We start from the raw sequence: 19,137 nt of genomic DNA on the forward strand, positions 1-19,137 counted from the left end.
TACAGGGAAAGGCTGAACAAGTTAGGTCTTTGTTCTTTGGAGCGTAGAAGGTTGAGGGGGGACTTGATAGAGGTATTTAAAATAATGAGGGGGATAGATTGAGTTGACATGGATATGCTTCTTCCATTGAGAGTAGGGAGATTCAAACAAGAGGACATCATTTGAGAGTTAGGGGGCAGAAGTTTAAGGGTAACATGAGGAATTTCTTTACTCAGAGAGTGGTAGTTCTGTGGAATGAGCTTCCAGTAGAAGTGGTAGAGGCAGGTTCGGTATTGTCATTTAAAGTAAAATTGGATAGGTATATGGACAGGAAAGGAATGGAAGGTTATCGGCTAAGTGCAGCCAGTGGGACTAGGTGAGTGTAAGTGTCGGCACGGACTAGAAGGGCCGAGATGGCCTGTTTCCGTGCTGTAATTGTTATATGGTTATACAAGTCCCTACAAAAGATTGCACAAACTGCTGAGGGTATCATCAGGGTCTCTCCTTCCACCCATTAGAGATATTTATTGGGAACATTGCGTATGCAGGGCTCTTAGCATTGTCAATGATATCTTCCATCAATCTAACAATTTCTTTCACCCTTACCATCAGGCAGGAGATAACGTAGCACTAGGACAAGAACTGTTAGGATGGGACGCACTTCTTCCCTCAGGCCATGTCTTTTGAGGAGGTAACTATGATTGATGAAGGCATAGTGGGTAGTCTGCAGGGACTTTAGTAAGGCATTTGGTGTCCTCTGTGGTAATCTGGTCCAATAGGTCAAGAGATCCCAGATGAATTGGCTTAATTAAGAAGACAGAAGGTCGTGGTGGAATGGTGTCTTTGGCCAGTGGCTAAGTTGGTAGCCAGCAGTGTACCAGAGTGATTAGTGCTGGGACCTTTAGTGATACAACAACTTCAAAAAACAAAGTAAGTTTATTATCAAAGTACTTATGTCACTATATACCACACTGACTCATTTTTGTACAGACTTTAACAGTAAATACAAAGAAACACATTAGAGTCAATGAAAAACTACACACAAACACCTACAAACAGCCAGTGTGCAAAGGACAACAGAGGGAGAGAGGAAAATAAATACAAATAAATATTGAGAACATTAGTGAGTCCCTAGGTTGTGGAATCAGTTCACTGTTGGGGTAAGTGAAGCTATGTACTATGGTTCAAGAGCCTGATGGCTGAGACGTAATAACTGTTCGTGAACCTGGTGGTGTGAGTCCTGAGGCTCCTGTGCTTCCTTCCGGATGACAGCAGCAAGACTTGTATGGTAGGATCCTTAATCATGGATGCTACTTTCTTATACATGTGCTCAATGGTGGTAACTTGGATGTGAGTGCAGGAATAATGAGTAAGCTTGACACGAGTATCAGTGAGGATGATGAGGAACGTAGACTAGGATTACAACAGGTTCTGGGTAAAATGGAATGTTGGGTGGAATATTGGCAGATGGATTTATAATTTCAGAGGATCTGTCTGGGTCCAGTTTGTAGCTGCTGTTACAAAGAAAGCAGGGCAGTGCCTCCACTCTTGTAAGAGTTTACAAAGATTCAGCGTGCCATCAAAAATCTTGACAAATGTTTAGTGGAGTATATTGACTGGTTGTATCCTAGCCTGGTAGAGAAACACCAATACCCTTGTACAGAAAAGCCTACAAAAATAGTGGATATAGGCCAGCCCATCCTGGGTAAAGCCATCCATACCATTGAGCACATCTACACAGAGCGCAGTCGCAGGAAAACAGCATCCATCATCGGGGACCCCAATCACCTCGTCTATGCTCTTCTCGCTGCTGCCATCAGGAAGTTATTGCCCCTCAACTATCAGGGTATGGGGATAACTTCACTCAGCTTCACTCACCCCAACACCAAAGAGTTCCCACAAACTATGGACTCACTTTCAAGGATTCTTCATCTCAGGTTTCGATATATATTGTTTATTTATTGTTATTATTTCCTTTTTTTTCCTCTTTCTTCTTGTATTTGCACATTGGTGGTTGTCCATTCTGTTGGGTGTGGTCTTTCTTTGACTCTGTGTTTCTTGTATTTACTGTGATTGCCCGCAATGAAGTGAATCTCTGTGTTGTGTATGGTGACATACATGTACTTCAATAACTTTATTTTGAATACTTTAAGTGTTTACATTGTTTACAGATTTCCTGAATTTGCATTAGATAACACCATTTGTTTGAATACTATCGAAAGCTGTTGCACAACCTAACATCCCCTGCACCTTTTATTCCATTTAATTTACGTGTGATGTTGAATTTCCTCCATAGGCATTTCCAGCAGACGCCTGCCCTTACTGGACAAGAAGAGCTTGCCTATGATCACTCACAGGTAACGTGGAAAATTATATTAATTCATACTTTAATGTGTCTTTCCCTGCCCACCTCCGCAGTATATGCTTACTTTTGGGAATGGGTCTGTCGCTGTATAATACTGGGGTATAGTACTGGTGGGAACGAGTCTGTGACTATATAATACCAGGTACTCGGGACTCATCTGTGACTGTGTAACACAGCTAGGTCTGTGTTTAACATTGGGGTACGGTGCTGATGGGATGAGTCTGTGACTACGTAACAAGTACCCCTCTCCCCCTCCCTCTCTCCCTCTCTTCCCACGTCTCTCTCCCTCTCTTCCCACGTCTCTCTCCCTCTCTTCCCACGTCTCTCTCCCTCTCTTCCCACGTCTCTCTCCCTCTCTTCCCACGTCTCTCTCCCTCTCTTCCCACGTCTCTCTCCCTCTCTTCCCACGTCTCTCTCCCTCTTCCCACGTCTCTCTCCCTCTTCCCACGTCTCTCTCCCTCTTCCCACGTCTCTCTCCCTCTTCCCACGTCTCTCTCCCTCTCTTTCCCTGTCTCTCCCTCTCTTCCCCTCTCTACCCCCTCCCCTCCCCATGACCCCCTGTCTTTCCCAATTCCCTTTCACCCTACCTGCTCTTCTATCTTGTCCTTTGTCCTTCCTCCCCCCCCACCAAACACTGTCTATGAACCATTTGATATTGTAGGTTGGTGTGCAGACTCCTGCTACAGAACACGCAAAGCCCATCAGCAAAACAGAGCCACTCTACAGCAGGGAGACGGACACTCGATATTCTGAGATCTACAGTGGCATCGCCTCAGGCAAGTGAATGTCTTGATTCACTGACTGCATAGCAGTCCAAGCTCAAGTTGGTAAAAATGTTGATTCCTCTGTCCTGTTTGTTGCTAATGCCCTGATGAATGGTCTCAGCCCAAAGCATCAACAGTTTATTCATACAGTGCCTCGTGAAAGTATTCAGCTCCCATCCCTTCGTTCACATAAGCGAGTTTTACAATCAAGAGATTTTGATCAATTTCACTGAGAAATTTTATTTATGAATCACATGCTCCTTTTTTTTCACAGAAAAAACATGGAAAATTATAAAGTATTAAAAACTAAAATGTCAGCATTTCAAAAATGTTCACCCCCTTTTCTCAGTACTGTGTGAACCACCTCTCACAGCTCTCACAATAGTCTTTTTGGATAAGTCTCTGTTAGCTTTGCACAATGTGATGGAGCAAGTTATGTCCATTCCCCTTTGCAAAATTGCTCAAGCTGTGCCAGGTTAGTTGAGGAGGGGCGGTGGGCAGCTATTTTGAGGTTCTGCCAGAAATTTAATTTAAATTTTTATTATATTTACTTTGATTTGTACTTCAGGGAGTACAAAGTGCAGAAACAAATATCACTGTGATGATTGTTTGGTGACAATGAAGTAAAGTATAAATGTTCGAATGGGTTAAGGTCAGGACTCTGACTGGGCCACTCAAGGACATCAATTTCCTTCATTTGAAGCCACTCCATGGTTGCTCTGGCAATGTGCTTTGGGTCATTGTCCTGCTGAAAGACAAACTTCCTTCCTAGGTTAAACTTTCTAACAGAATCTAGCAAATTTTTATGCAGCATTCATTTTCCCATCAATCCAACCAGTTTCCAGTCCCTGATGCTGAAAAGCAACCCCACAGCATGATGCTTCCCCACTATACTTTATAGTAGAGATGGCATTGCCTTGCTGATGTGCTGTATTAGATTTACGTCACACATCCTGTTTAGTGTTGAGGCCAGAATGTTCCACTTTAGTCTCATCTGACCACAAGGATTTGACCATACCTTTACAGTATATTCTAACTCGTGCTTTGCAGTGTGTTTGTGGGCAAAGATATGCTTTTTTTAAGACAGGGTTTCTTTCTTGCCACTCTTCTGTAAGTACCCTTTACGAGCAGGGCCTTAGAGATTTTTTTATCCATCTCCAGTCACAGCCACTGGCTTCTGCAGCTCACTCAGAGTGAATATTGGCATCACAGTCGCCTCTCTTACAAGTGTCATTCTTTAGTGACTAAATTTAGAGGGGCAGCCTGACCACAGTGTGGCTGTGGTTTCATATTTTTTCAACTTTATCCACAATGGACTGCCCTGAGTGGTATGTTCAGTGCCTTTGAGATGGTCTTGTACCGTTTCCCAGATTTGTGCTTCTCTATATTCTTTTCCCTGAATTGTCTTGAGTGCTCTTTTGTCTTCATTTTGGTTTGGTCTGTTGAAAATCTGCCGTACTGTTGGACCTTACAGAGAGAGAGTATTTGTTCTTGTGTAGTAATTGTAAACAGGTAATCCTCCAATTTTCTACATCAATGAATTGGGTGAGTTGGTAAGGTAATATACAGTACAGTACCTGAGGAAGGTTAGAGTAGTAATTACAAAGTGGATGAGTTCTTCTTCAGCCTCAATTTTGGTTTTTAATTTTTAGTAAATTTTTGACAGGTTTTGGAATTTTTCTTTTGATTTGACACGAAGCACTTCAATAAATTTTAAATTTAGAAAATTAGATGCTGAATGTGAAGATAGTTGTGGGGGCTGAATGCATTTTCCTCCTGCTTTTTGTGTTACTGTTTGTTGCTAGTGACAGTCCTCTTCTGCTAGTTGTGGGGCAGTGTGTTCACATCCGACCTCCGGTCCTGTCTTTACACAGTTCATGGGGCTTCCCATTTTGTTCTTGCATCCAAGAGGTTGACCTTTTGGCCACTGTCAGTCAGTCTTGGTGTGGGCCAAAAAAAAATCGAGGGCACAGCCTCAGAATTGAGAAATGTCTTCTTTGAACAGAGACCAGGGGAAATTTCTTTAGCCAGAGGATGGTATATCAGTGGAAGCCAAGTTATTGGTGATATTTAAAGCAGAGGTTAATAGGTTCTTGATTAGTAAACGAATCAAAGTTTATGGGGAGAAGGCCGAAGAATAGGGATGAGGGGATCATTAGTCAGCCATGATGGAATGGCAGAGCAGACTTGATAGACTGAATGTCCCAATTCTGCCCGTGTCTTATAGAGTTTGCCACAAGGGGCCTATTCCCATCCTGTCTGAATCTATAACAGAATTATGTAACTTGTTTATCTTTCTGGTGTCCCCTGAATCAGTTCAGTCTTTCAGCTGCGTTCAGTAATTTACAATATAGTGGAAGTTTTGATGGTGTAACTGAGGTCTCATTTTCTTTTTTGTAACCTATTTTGCAGCTGACCAGAACAAGGCAATTTCATCCACCCCAGCGGCTGCAAACCAGCAGATCTACCAACAGGGGTCCTCCTTCCCATCAACCCGTCCAGCGCAGAACTTCAGGTACATTTGCCCTCTTAGGTTAGAGTACCCCAGCCACCATAACCCAAAACTGACATATTATCAACAACTAACTGGACTCTTTCCTCAAACACTCTTTTTTAATGACTTGTGCATAAGAAGAATAGTTTAACCCCTGTCACAATGTCATTTTTCTACAAAAATGGACTAGTTGTATATAAATATAAGTTCAATAGAAACTTAGTGCATTTTTGCATATTTTAGTACCAATCATATTTCAGCGATTAATAACCGGTTATGTCTCCTTGTTAAAGGCCAGTAGTACTTGAGAATTGGTAAAATAACTGTCCAATAGTAGGTGTTGCCCTAGAATCTTTTGTTTGCATCTTTCCCTTGTCTCAGTATGCTAGGTGACCTCAGTTTCCAGGCTTGAACTGAGGCTGTACCAGAGTTTGGTTTTCAAGAGCAGTCTTCAGCCTAGATGACTGTGCTATGCCTGCACACTCTCTCTGCTTGTCATCATGACTCTTGCCTTATTGAACTACACTCGAAAGGCTATACAAAGGTAGTCTGACTCTCAAAGGTTTGGTTCAGCTTGATACTGGACAGTGTCTGCATTCTGTTCTGCCATCTTAACCTACTTCTACCACGTTCCATGTATCCTCTGGGTGAATAACTTACTCTCGCGTCCATTTTAAATCTTTCTCCATCAGGTATAAGAGCAGAATTAGGCCATTTGGCCCATCGAGAATTTCCTGCCTTCTCTCCGTATCCCTTCATGCCCTGACCAAACAAGTATTTTATCAACTTCTGCCTTAAATATACATAAAGACTTGGCAGCCACAGCTGCCTGTGACAACAAATTCAACAGAGTCACAATTCTCTGGCTGAAGAAATTCCTCATCAACTCCATTTTAAAAGAATGCCCCTCTATCCTGAAGCTGTGTCGTCTGGTCTTAGACTCTCCCACCATAGGAAACATCCTCTCCAACCCACTCTTATCAAGGGCTTTCATCATTTGATAGATTTTAATGAGGTCACCCCTCATTTGTATGAGAATTCTAGTGAATACAGGCCCAGAGCTGTCAAATTCTCTTCATATGACAAGCAGTGGAATCATTTTTGTGAACTTCCTTTGAACATTCTCCGGTTTCAGCACATCCTTTCTAAGATAATGGGCCCAAAACTGCTCACAACACAAGTGAGGCCTCACCAGTGCTTTATAATGTCTCAACATTACATCTTTGCTTTTACATTCTAGTCTTCTTAAAATGTTAATGTCGTATTTGCCTTCCTCACCATAGACACAACCTGCAAATTAGCCTTTAGGAAATCGTGCACAAGGCCTGTCAAGTCCCTTTGCACCTCAATTCTTTGTATTTTCTCTCCATTTAGAAAATAGTCAACCCTTTCATTTCTTCTACCAAAGTGCATGACCATACACTTTCCTAACTGTATTCCATCTGCCACTTCTTTGCCATTCTCCTAATCTCATTTCATTTCATTTTTCAATCTTTTTATTGATCTTCAAATAAAGAATATACAAATCAGAGGAGGTTTAGCAAACAAATAATATAAAAGACATATAAACAGCAATAATAAAAACAGAAAGTATGTAAGGTCAAAATCAAATAGGTAAAATATTATGCTGTTCTATATACAATGGTCAAAAAAAAACTACAACTCCTCATAGCAATCATAAAAAAAAGATTAGAAATTTTATTGATAAAGGGGAAAAAAAACCCACTAACTAAACTGAAACAAAAAAAAAAGGAAAAGAAAGATTGGGCAGTCTGATTGAGGACAAAATTTAAAAAAAAGAGAGAAAAAAACACATCCTTCCAGTCATCTCCGAACCTTCACGGATAAGGATTTTCCCCAAAGAGAATAAATAAAAATAAATAAATTAATACAAATTAGATCATGTGAAAATATTGAATAAAGGGTCACCAGACTTGTTCAAAATTAAAGGATGTATCATGCGTCCGGCTTCTAACTTTCTCCAAGCTTAGACATGACATAATGGAGGAGAGCCAATAAAAAACAGTAGGTGGGTTAGATTCTTTCCAGTGTAGCAAAATAGCTCTCCTCTCCTAATCTATCTTGTCTTTCTGTAGCCTGTTTCCTCAAAACTACCTGCCCCTTCACCTATCTTTGTACCATTTGCAAAGTTTGCAACAAAGCAATCAATTCCATGATCTAAATTATTGATGTGGAGTGTAAAAAGGATTGGTCCCAACACTGACCCCTGTGGAACACCACTCGTCACTGGCAGCCAACCAGAAAGGCTCCCTTTATTCCTCTCTATCAGCCACTGCTTTATCCATGCTAGAATCTTTTCTGTAATACCATGGGCCCATAGCTTGTTAAGTCGCCTCCTGTGGTACCTTGTCAAAGGCCTTCTGAAAAGTCAACGTCAACCAATTTTTCTTTGTCTATCCTGCTTGTTATTCTGCAAAGGATTTAAACAGATTTGTCAGGCAAGATTTTCTCTTGAGGAAACCATACTGACTGTGGCTTATTTTATCACGTGTCTCCAAGTACCACAAAGCCTCATCCTCAACAAACAACTCTCAATATTTTCCCAACCACTGAGGTCAGATTATCTGGCCTATAATTTCCTTTCTTCTACCTCTCTCCTTTCTTGAAGAGTGGAGTGACATTTGCGATTTTCTAGCGTTCCAGAATAATTCCAGAATCTAGTGATTCTTGAAAGATAATTTATTAATGCCTCCACAATCTCTTCAACCACCTCTTTCAGAACTCTGGGGTGTACACCATCTGGTCCAGGTGACGTACCAACCTTCAGACCTTTCAGTTTCCCAAGAACCTTCTCTCTAGTTCTGGTAACTTCACACACTTCATGACCCCTGACACCTGGAACTTCCACCATACTGCTAGTGTTTTCCACAGTGAAGTCTGATGCAGGATATTTATTCAGTTTGTCCACCATTTCCTTGTCACCCATTACTGCTCCTCCAGCATTGTTTTCCATCATTCCAATATCCACTCTTACACTTCATGTATCTGAAGAAACTTTTGGTATCCTCTTTATTGTTATTGGCTCGCTTACTTTTGTATTCCATCTTTACCTTAATGACCTTTTTAGTTGCCTTCTGTTGGATTTTTTTTAATCTTCCCAATCCTCTAACTTCCCACTTTTTTTTGCTCTATTATATATCATCTGGCCTTTATGTTGGCTTTGACTTCTCTTGTTATGCTTCCTCCTCTTTGGGATGTAGATATCCTGTGCTTTCCAAATTGCTTCCAGCCATTGCTGCTCTGCTGTCATCCCTGTTAGTGTTCTTTTCCAATCATTTCTGTCCAGTTCCCCTCTCATGCCTCTGTAGTTGCTTTTACGCCACAGTAATACTGGTATATCTGACTTTAGCTTCGCTTTCTCAAATTGCAGGGTGAATTTGATCATATTACAATCACTTTCCCCTAAGGGTTCTTTTACCTTAAGATCTCTGATCAATTCTGGTTCATTGCACAACATTCAATCCAGAGTAGCTGATTTCCCAGTGACCTCGATGATAAGCTGCTCTAAAAGCCATCTTGTACACACTCTAGAAATTCCCCTTCCTGTAATCCAGCACCAACCTGATCTGTCTGCATATTGAAGTCCCCCATGACTATTGTGACATTGCCTTTTTGGCATGCATTTTCTAACTCCCATTGTAATTTGTTGGCCACATCCGTACTGCTGTTTGGGGGTTTGTGCGCAACTGCCATCAGTTTTTTTTAAACCCTTGCAGTACCTTAACTCTGTCCACAAAGATTCAACAACTTCTGACCCTGTGTCTCCTCTTTCTAATGATTTGGTTTCATTTTGACCAACAGAGGAACGCCACCCCTTCTGCCTTTCTGCCTGTCCTTTTGATACAATGTGTATCCTTGGACAATAAGCTCCCAGCTATAATCTTCTTTCAGCCATGATTCAGAGATACCTACAACGTCACACATGCCAATCTGTAACTGTGCTGCGAGTTCATCTACCTTATTCCATATACTGTGCACATTCAAATGTAACACACCTGTATTCACCCTTTTTGATTTTGTTCACCTTTTATGTTGCAGCTCTCATCCTGTTGGCAGCAATTTTGCCCCAACATCAGCCTGTCCTTGCTAGAAGTCTCACTACACATTGCCTCTGTTTGGAAACTGACTGCCTCATCTTCAGCACTATCACTCCGTTTCCCATCACCCTGCCAAATTAGTCTGAACCCATCTGAACAACTCTAGCCAACTTGCCTGCAAGGATACTAAGCCCCCTTGAACTCAGGTGTAATCCGTCCCTTTTGTACAGGTCATACCTTCCCCGGGAGAGGCCATAAATCTGAATCTCTGCCCCCTGCACCAGTTCTTAGCCACACATTCATTCACCTTAAACTTGTGTCCTCTAGTTTTAGATGCCTCAGTCTTGAGAGAATGAGTGTGGCCATTTATAAACCTTCATAATACTCCCCCTCAGCCTCCTATGCTTCAGGGAAAGTGGTCCCAGCCTATCCAGTCTCCCTTTGTAACCCAAGCCAACCTGTGCCAATAACATCCTCGTAAATCTTTCTTGCATCCTTTACCATACACTGACATCCCTCCTGCAGGGGAGCAACCAGAACCAGAAGGGTGGGGGGTGGGGGGCAACGGTCGATCACGGTAACGTGAGGCGGGTGTACGCACAATGTTTTGCTCCTCACAGTAGTTAAACGATCTGGCACTCTGCTTGTACTGAGAAGCTGCTGATGTCCTCCTTTGCTCCTTCCCTCTGTCGTGCCGGCAGCGCTGGACTCACTCCTTCCGTGAACGTGGTGCCACAGCCAGCCTCAGCAGGACAGATCCTGGCCCAGATATCTCGGCAGTCGGCCGGCAGCCAGGTCACCGGCAGTGCCTGGAGTGGAAATCGACCCCCGTTTCCGGCACAGGTATTTATCCCGCGGTGCCTGACCTTGCATTTCTCTCTCCCCCTTGATTTTAAAAAAAGTGCTGTTCAGGTGCAGATAGGGTAAATTGTGTAGGTCAAAGTAGAGTTTATTGTCAAATGCACAAGTCCATGCATGCACAAATGAAATAAGAAACTTGCAGCAGCATTCAGAAGAGTAAACGTTAATTATAAGAAAGAACACAAAAAATGCAAAGATCATTGTACTGTGGAGCAGCACGGTAGTAGAACTGTTAGTGGAACACTATTACATTGCCAGCAACCCAAGTTGAATTCCCACCACTGTCTGTAAGCAGTTTGTACATTCTCCATGGGTTTTCTGCGGGTGCACTGGTTTTCACCCACAGTAGTAGGTTAATTAGTTATTGGGAGTAATTGGGCAGGGTCACTGGGCCAGCCAAGCCAGTTACTGTCCTGGGTCTCTAAATAATTAAAGATGACTTCATTTAGAGCAGATTCAGGCAACCACCTTCGGGTAAGTGGGTCTGGCTTACGAAAGGTGTAATGAAGACTCTCCTTCATCCATCTAGGCGTTGAGTACAGGAGTTGGGATCTTTATAAAACTCCATTTAGTCCACATTTTGTGTATTGCATGTCACCTTCATTGCAGGAAGGATGTGGCAGCTTTGGAGAGAGTGCAGAAGTTTACCAGGACACTGCCTGGATTAGAGGGCACATGCTATAAGGAGAAGCAGGAAAGTCTTGGGCTGTTACTTTGCAGAGGCTGAGGTTCGTACGCTCAAACCTGGATAGAATAGACAGGAGGTTGACACAGAAACATGAGAAAGTCTGCAGGAAAATAAATAAAAACAAAATGCTGCAGGAACTGAGCGGGCCAGGTCAGGCTCCCCACCTCCTGGTGTCACCTGTCACCCACCACCCTGTATTACCTCCTCCCCACCTTCTTACACTGACTTCTCATTTCTTCCAGTCCTGATGAAGGGTCTCAACCCAAAACAATGACTTGTTTGCTCTTCCATATATGTTACCTGCCTGCAGAGTTGCTCCAGCATTTTGTGTGCATTGCAGGAGGATGACACATGTATGACAGCTGGTATCATTCTCCCAGGATTGAATTTGTGCAGTGATTTAGGATGCAAGGGGGAAAAGTTTAAAGGAGATGTGTGGGGCATTTTTTTCCCTCAGAGTGGTGGAGGCAGATACGACAGATGTTGAAGAGCCTCCTGGTTAGGCAGAGTTTGTGCAGAGGGACGTGGACGTTGTGTAGGCAAAAGGGACTAGTTTAATTAAGCGTTTGGTTACTAGTTTAATCAGTTCAGCACAACACAGTGATCCGAAGGGTCTGAAACTGCAAGTCCAGCGTCGAGCACAACAACAGTGACAGTAGCAGGTGTCTCTTGGGAACTTCCAAACCTGCAGTTTCCCATGAGTGGTCCTTCTCACCTTAAAGTCATCCCTTACAGCTGCGGAGACCCTTTGTATAGAGGTGAGGAGGAACTACTATTCCCAGGGAACAGCGAATCTCTGGAATTCTCTGCCCAGCGACGCAGTGGAGGATATTTAAGACACAGTTAGATAAAACTTTATAATAGCAGGGGGATTAAGGGTTATGGGGAAAAGGCAGGTAGGTGGAGCTGAGCCCACGGTCAGATCAGCCATGATCTTACTGAATGGTGGAATAAGCTCAATAGGCCAAATGGCTGACTCCTGATGTTCTGATCGGAGCCGTGACCATTTCGTATGCTTATTCAGCAGATGGGAGCGCAGGGAGCCAAGACGCAGTCACCTCCGTTTGGAATGGGTGCCGGTCACAACTTCACGGCCAACACTGCTTCCTTCAGCCCCCTGGCCAGTCCCGTGGCCACGTCGTCAGCTGGAGGTACTGCCTACCCATCTCTCACCAGCCGCACCCCTGGTTTTGGTAAGCTGCCAGTTCACTGTCACTCCTTTGGTATTTTTGTGGGTGCAAAGGACAAACACTCCACATTCAGGCTTCTGTCCCCTTCCTTTCCAGTCATGGGGGTTAGCCCAAAACATCAACGGTTTATTAGCCTCCACAGATGCTGCCTGACTTGGTGTGTTCCTCCCACATTTTGTGTGTGTGTTGCTCAAAGATTTCCAGCATCTACAGAAGCTCTTGTGTCCGATCTCCCCTCCACACACAACCTCCACACTTAACCTTCCAGGAGTAAAACATGGAAAACCTACAGCTCAATACAGGCCCTTCGGCCCACAAAGCTATTACCAATCATGTCCTTACCTTAGAAATTACCTTGGGTTACCCATAGACCTCTATTTTTCTAAGCTCCATGTACCTATCCAGGAGTCTTTTAAAAGACAGCGTATCCATCTCCACCACCGTTGCCAACAGCCCATTCCACACACATACCACTCTGTTTTAAAAAAAAAACCACACTTACCCCTGACATCTCCTCTGAACCTTCTTCCAAGCATCTTAAAACTGTGTCCTCCCATGCAAGCCATTTCAGCCCTTGGAAAAAGTGTCTGACTATCCACACGATCAGTACCTCTCGTCATTTTATACACCTCTGTCAGGTCACCCCTCATCCTCCATCGCTCCAAGGAAAAAAGGTCGAGTTCACTCAACCTATTCTCATAAGTCACTAGGACCAGATGAGTTGTACCCCAGGCTACTGTGGGAGGCGAGGGAGGAGATTGCTGAGCCTCTGGTGATGATCTTTGCATCATCAACAGGGACGGGAGAGGTTCCGGAGGATTGGAGGGTTGCGGATCCCCAATCCAGGCAACATCCTTGTAAATCTCCTCTGCACCCTTTCTATGGTTTCTACATCCTTCCTGTAGTGAGGTGACCAGAACTGAGCACAGTACTCCCAAGTGGGATCTGACCAGGGTCCTGTATAGCCGCAACATTACCTCTCGGTTGATGAAGCCTAATACATCGTACGCTTTCTTAACCACAGAGTCGACCTGCGCAGCGGCTTTGAGTGTCCTCTGGATTGGGACCTCTGATCCCCTCTGATCCTCCACACTGCCAAGAGTCTTACCATTAATACTATACTCTGCCATCATATTTGACCTCCCAAAATGAACCACCTCACACTTATCTGGGTTGAACTCCATCTGCCACTTCTCAGCCCATTTTTGCATCCTATCATTGTCCTGCTGTAACCTCTGTCAGCTCTCCACACTATCCACAACACCTCCAACCTTTGTGTCATCAGCAAATTTACTAACCCATCCCTCCACTTCCTCATCCAGGTCATTTATAGAAATTACAAAGAGTAAGGGTCCCAGAACAGATCCCTGAGGCACTCCACTGGTGACCAACCTCCGTGCAGAATATGACCCGTCTACAATCACTCTTTGCCTTCTGTGGGCAAGCCAGTTCTGGATCCACAAAGCAATGTCCCCTTGGATCCCATGCCTCCTTACTTTCTCAATAAGCCTTGCATGGGGTACTTTGTCAAATGCCTTGCTGAAATCCATATACACTACATCTACTGTTCTACCTTCATCAATGTGTTTAGTCACATCTTCAAAAAATTCAATCAGGCTCGTAAGACACGACCTGCCCTTAACAAAGCTATGCTGACTACTCCTAATCATATACCTCTCCAAATGTTCATAAATCCTGCCTCGCGGGATCTTCTCCATCAAATTACCAACCACTGAGGTAAGACTCACTGGTCTATAATTTCCTGGGCTATCTCTACTCCCTTTCTTGAATAAGGGAACAACATCCTCAACCCTCCAATCCAGCAGAACCTCTCCCGTCCCCATTGATGATGCAAGGATCATCACCAGAGGCTCAGCAATCTCCTCCCTCGCCTCTCACTGTAGCCTGGGGTACAACTCATCCGGTCCCAGTGACTTATCCAACTTGATGCTTTCCAAAAGATCCAGCACATCCTCTTTCTTAATGCCTACATGCTCAAGCTTTTCAGTTCACTGTAAGTCATCCCTATAATCGCCAAGATCCTTTCCTGTAGTAAATACTGAAGCAAAATATTCATTAAGTATCTCTTCTATCTCCTCTAGTTCCAGACACACATTCTATTCTCTCATGTTTTATTCTCTTACTCTTCACGTACTTGTAGAATGCCTTGGGGTTTTCCTTAATCCTGTCCACCAAAGCTTTCTCATGGCCCCTTCTTGCTCTACTTTCATTCTTAAGCTCCTTCCTGCTAGCCTTATAATCCTCTGAATCTTTATCATTACCTAGTTTTTTGAACCTTTCATAAGCTCTCCTTTTATTCTTGACTAGATTTACAACAGCCTTTGTACACCACGGTTCCTGTACCCTACCATCCTTTCCCTGTCTCATTGAGTACCTATACAGAACTCCACGCAAATATCCTCTTGACATTTGCCATATTTCTTCAGTACGTTTCCATGAGAACATCTGTTTCCAATTTATGCTTCCAGTTTCCTGCCTGATACTCATATTTCCCCTTACTCCAGTTAAATGTTTTCCTAACTTGTCTGTTCCTATCTCTCTCCAAAGCTATCATAAAGGAGATAGAATTGTGATCACTATCTCCAAAATGCTCTCCCACTGAGAGATCTGACACCTGACCAGGTTCATTTCTCAATACAACATCAAGTACAGCCTCTCCTCTTGTAGACTTATCTACATATTGTGTCAAGAAACCTTCCTGAACACACCTAACGAACTCCACCCCATTTAAACCCCTCACTCTAGGGAGATGCCAATCAATATTTGGGAAATTGAAATCTCCCACCACAACAGCCCTGTTATTATTACACGTTTTAGAATCTGTCTCCCTATTTGCTCCTCGATGTCCCTGTTACTATTGGGTGGTCTATAAAAACATCCAGTAGAGTTATTGACCACTTCCTGTTCCTAACTTCCACCCACAATCCTCCCATGACTTCCTCTTTTTCTGCAGCTGTGACACTATCTTGGATCAACAGTGCCAAGATAGTGCTCCCACCTCATTTGCCCCTCCGTCCCTGTCCTTTCTGAAACATCTAAACCCGGCACTTGAAGTAACCATTCCTGTCCCCGAGCCATCCAAGTCTCTGTAATAGCCACAACACCATAGCTCGAAGTACTAATCCACGCTCCAAGCTCATCCACTTTGTTCATAATACTCCTTGCATTAAAATAGGCATATCTCAAACCATCGATCTGAGCGTGTCCCTTCTCTATCACCAGCCTATTCGCCTTCTCGCACTGTCTCCCAGATTTCTCTATTTGTAAGCCAACTGCCTCTTCCTCGGTCTCTTCAATGCAGTTCCCATCCCCCAGCGATTCTAGTTTGAACTCTCCCCAATAGCCTAAGCAACCCTCCCCGTCAGTATATTCGTCCCCCTGGGATTCAAGTGCAACCTGTCCTGTTTGTACATGTCACACCTGTCCCAAAAGAGGTCCCAATAATCCAGAAATCTGAATCCTTTCCCCCACTCCAATCCCTCAGCCACGCATTTATCCTCCACCTCATTCTATTCTTATACTCATTGTCACGTGGCACAGGCAGTAGTGCCAAGATTACTACCTTTGTGGTCCTGCTTCTCAACTTCCTTCCTAACTCGCTGTAGTCTGTTTTCAGGACCTACTCCCTTTTCCTACCTATGTCGTTGGTAGCAATATGTACCACGATCTCTGGCTGTTCTCATTTCCACATCAGGATATCGAGGACACGATCTGAAACATCTTGGTCTTGGCACCTGGGTGGCAAACTACCATCCATATTTCTTTCCTGCCTCCACAGAGTCATCTGTCCGACCCCCAACTACGGAGTCCCCTATCACTGCTGTCATCCTCTTCCTTTCTCTACCCTTTTGAGCTACTGGGCCAGACTCTGTGCCAGAGGCACAGCCACTGCTGCTTCCCCCAGGTAAGTTGTCCCCCACCCCCCCCCCCCCAACAGTACTCAAACAGGAGTACTTATTGTCAAGGGGTACAGCCACTGGGCTACTCTCTAGTATCTGACTCCTGCCCTTCCCTCTCCTGACTGTCACCCACTTATCTGTCTCCCGAGGCCCCGTTGGGACTACCTGCCAGTAGCTTCTATCTATCACCTCCTCACTTTCCCTGACCAGACGAACTGCATCGAGCTGCATCTCCTGTTAACCCTGGAACTTAGTACCCTAACCCGGGAACTAAGAAGCTGCAGCTCAACGCACCTGGCGCAGATGTGGCCGTCCGGGAGGCTGGAAGTCTCTCAGACTTCCCACATCTGACACTGAGCACAGAACGCGGGCCTCACACACATCCTTCCTGTCTGTATTCTACACAGGCAGCCTACCTCGCCTCGACCCATTATCGCCGAAGCACCATTGAACCAAAGCGCTCCTACTCTGTCTCCCTCTACTCGGACACCTGCTATATAAATAAGGTGGCTGCTTTTAAACTCTTCTCGTTGTTCTAACTGGCTGACGTCAGCGCGCTTGCACAGTCATGCCTCGGATGAGTGTTTATTGTTATTACATGTGATGAGATACAGTGGATATTTCGGTAATTGGGGTTAAATTCCTACCGCTATCTGTAAGGAGTTTATACATTCTCCTTGTGACATGATTCCCCCAGATCATCTCCTCTAGCTGATATGGTTTACTCCTACACTCCAAAGATGTGGAACATGGAACATTACAGCACAGTACAGGCCCTTCAGCCCATTATGTTGTGCAGACCTTTTAGCCTACTCCAACATCAATCTAACCCTGCCCATCATTTTTCTATCATCCATGTGAACTTCTGAAATGGACCTAATAACTTGCCTCCACTGTCACCTCTGGCAGGCCATTCCACCTTACCACCACTGTCTAAAATCCTACCTGTGACATCTCCTCTGTAGTTTCCTTAAAATGACGCTGACTCATATTAGCTATTTCCGCCCTGGGAAAAGGTCTCTAGCTGTCCACTTGATCTATGCCTCGTCATCTAGTACAGGGGTCGGCAACGTTTACCACTGAAAGAGCCAATATGGACCCATTTCCCACAGAAAAGAAAACACTGGGAGCCACAAAACCCGTTTGACATTTAAAGTGAAATAACACTGCATACAGCCGAGCGCGGGCGTGGAGGGGTGGTCCCTGGGTCGGGATGTGGTGCTGTACGCCGTGTCGGGGCATGGCCGCTGTGAATTGTGGTGCCAGAACCGATGGGAAATCGGCCAGGACCCTGGTGAAGTCGTTGTCGGACAGCGTGATGGAGCCGAGGTGAGGGGCTGGCAACTGGGCTGCACCCAGGGAGAACGTCTGAAAGGTCTCGGCGTGAACCAGTCTCTTCCTGGGCAGGTCGACCAGTAGGCTGTGAGCCCGCAAAAAATCCGCAGCCTGAAGCGGTTGGGCTACAGCGGCCAGTGTAAAGTCCCACGTGAACTGGCTGGAGCCGAACTGTAGCTGCACCTGACGGGTGCCATAGGTCCTTACTGTGCTGCCGTTCTCGACCCTCGGGGGGGCCCCGGTGCCCTGCTGCGGGTGTCGTAACTCGTCGGAGGTAAAACGCTGATCTCGGCACCAGTGTCGACCAAAAATCGGCATCCCGACCTTCTATCCCACACATACAGGAGGCTATCCCGATGGCCAGCCGCCGTAGCCACCAGCGGCGGCTGGCCCTGGCGTTTCCCAGGAACTTGCAGGGCGGACAACAACGGCGGGCTTCTGAGCCCCACCGCTGGTGGTAGAAGCACCAGTGTTCATTGGGCCGGGGGTTGGCAGGCTTTGCGGCCGGGCCTGGACTGGTTTGCTGCTGGGAGCGTGGCTGGGAGATCTGTGCGATGGACGCCCCGCTCACCTTTTTGGCGTTCCACAGCAAGTCCGCCCGGGCTGCCACCTTCCGGGGGTCACTGAAATCCGCGTCGGACAGCAGCAGGCGTATGTCCTCGGGCAGCTGCTCCAGGAATGCCTGCTCAAACATGAGGCAGGGTGTGTGTCCGTCAGCCAGAGACAACATCTCATTCATTAAAGCCGAAGGAGGTCTGTCGCCCAAGCCATCCAGGTGCAGTGCTTGCGCCTGAGGAGCAGGGCTTTGAATTCCGTGTACTTGCCGTCTGCCGGGGGCGACTGTATGAACTCCGCGACCTGGGCCGCTGTGTCCTGGTCGAGGGAGCTCACCACGTAGTAGTAGTGGGTGTCTTCTGAGGTGATCTGGCGAACGTGGAATTGGGCTTCGGCTTGCTGGAACCGTAGGTTCGGTCGCAGTGTCCAGAAACCCGGCAGTTTCAACGAAACCGCATGAACAGAGGCGGCGTCGGTCATTTCTGGTCCAAAAATCGTTTGGACCATCGGGGTCACCAATTGTAGCGGTGTGCTACATGCAGCGCTAAAATTACGACACGGAGTCAGTAACTGCAGTCGAAGGAAAAACTTTATTCGAAATCCTCAGCCTCACTTTTAAGCCTCCCTCAACCTGCCCCCCGTGGCGCAGAGGCTCCAAAGCTCTGTGCTCGCAAACCCCCGTAGGCTATCTCCCTTAGCCGGAAAGCTGGCTAATTGTGAGCCGGTTCGGATGTGCCAGGAAATGGGTTGCCACATAATACAATATAAATGCTATGTAAATAGTTGGTATACTGTATTGTTTAGGGAATAATTACGAGAAATAAATAGTCTGTACATGCTCAAACAACGAGTGCTGGAGAGAGAACTTCTGGGTTTTCCCGATCCGCAGTTGGTTGAATCTGCGGATGCGGAACCCACGGATAAGGAG

The 19,137-nt window shown here is 45.3% G+C and overlaps 1 protein-coding gene across 5 annotated transcripts in view; it reads left to right on the forward strand.

The window, feature by feature from the left end:
* Positions 1 to 19,137, forward strand: part of LOC132399636 (aryl hydrocarbon receptor nuclear translocator-like) — an 89,351-nt gene that overhangs the window by 60,587 nt on the left and 9,627 nt on the right. For 4 of the 5 annotated variants that reach the window (XM_059980227.1, XM_059980225.1, XM_059980228.1 and 1 more), the window contains 5 exons: positions 2,276 to 2,336; positions 3,006 to 3,120; positions 5,521 to 5,623; positions 10,362 to 10,503; positions 12,234 to 12,402. In XM_059980227.1, the coding sequence (XP_059836210.1) occupies positions 2,276 to 2,336; positions 3,006 to 3,120; positions 5,521 to 5,623; positions 10,362 to 10,503; positions 12,234 to 12,402 (590 nt within the window). The remainder of the gene's footprint in view (positions 1 to 2,275; positions 2,337 to 3,005; positions 3,121 to 5,520; positions 5,624 to 10,361; positions 10,504 to 12,233; positions 12,403 to 19,137) is intronic. The other variant, XM_059980226.1, reaches the window with a different exon arrangement.

This window comes from Hypanus sabinus, chromosome 9 (assembly GCF_030144855.1).
Source record: "Hypanus sabinus isolate sHypSab1 chromosome 9, sHypSab1.hap1, whole genome shotgun sequence".
Classification (NCBI taxonomy): Eukaryota; Metazoa; Chordata; class Chondrichthyes; order Myliobatiformes; family Dasyatidae; genus Hypanus; species Hypanus sabinus.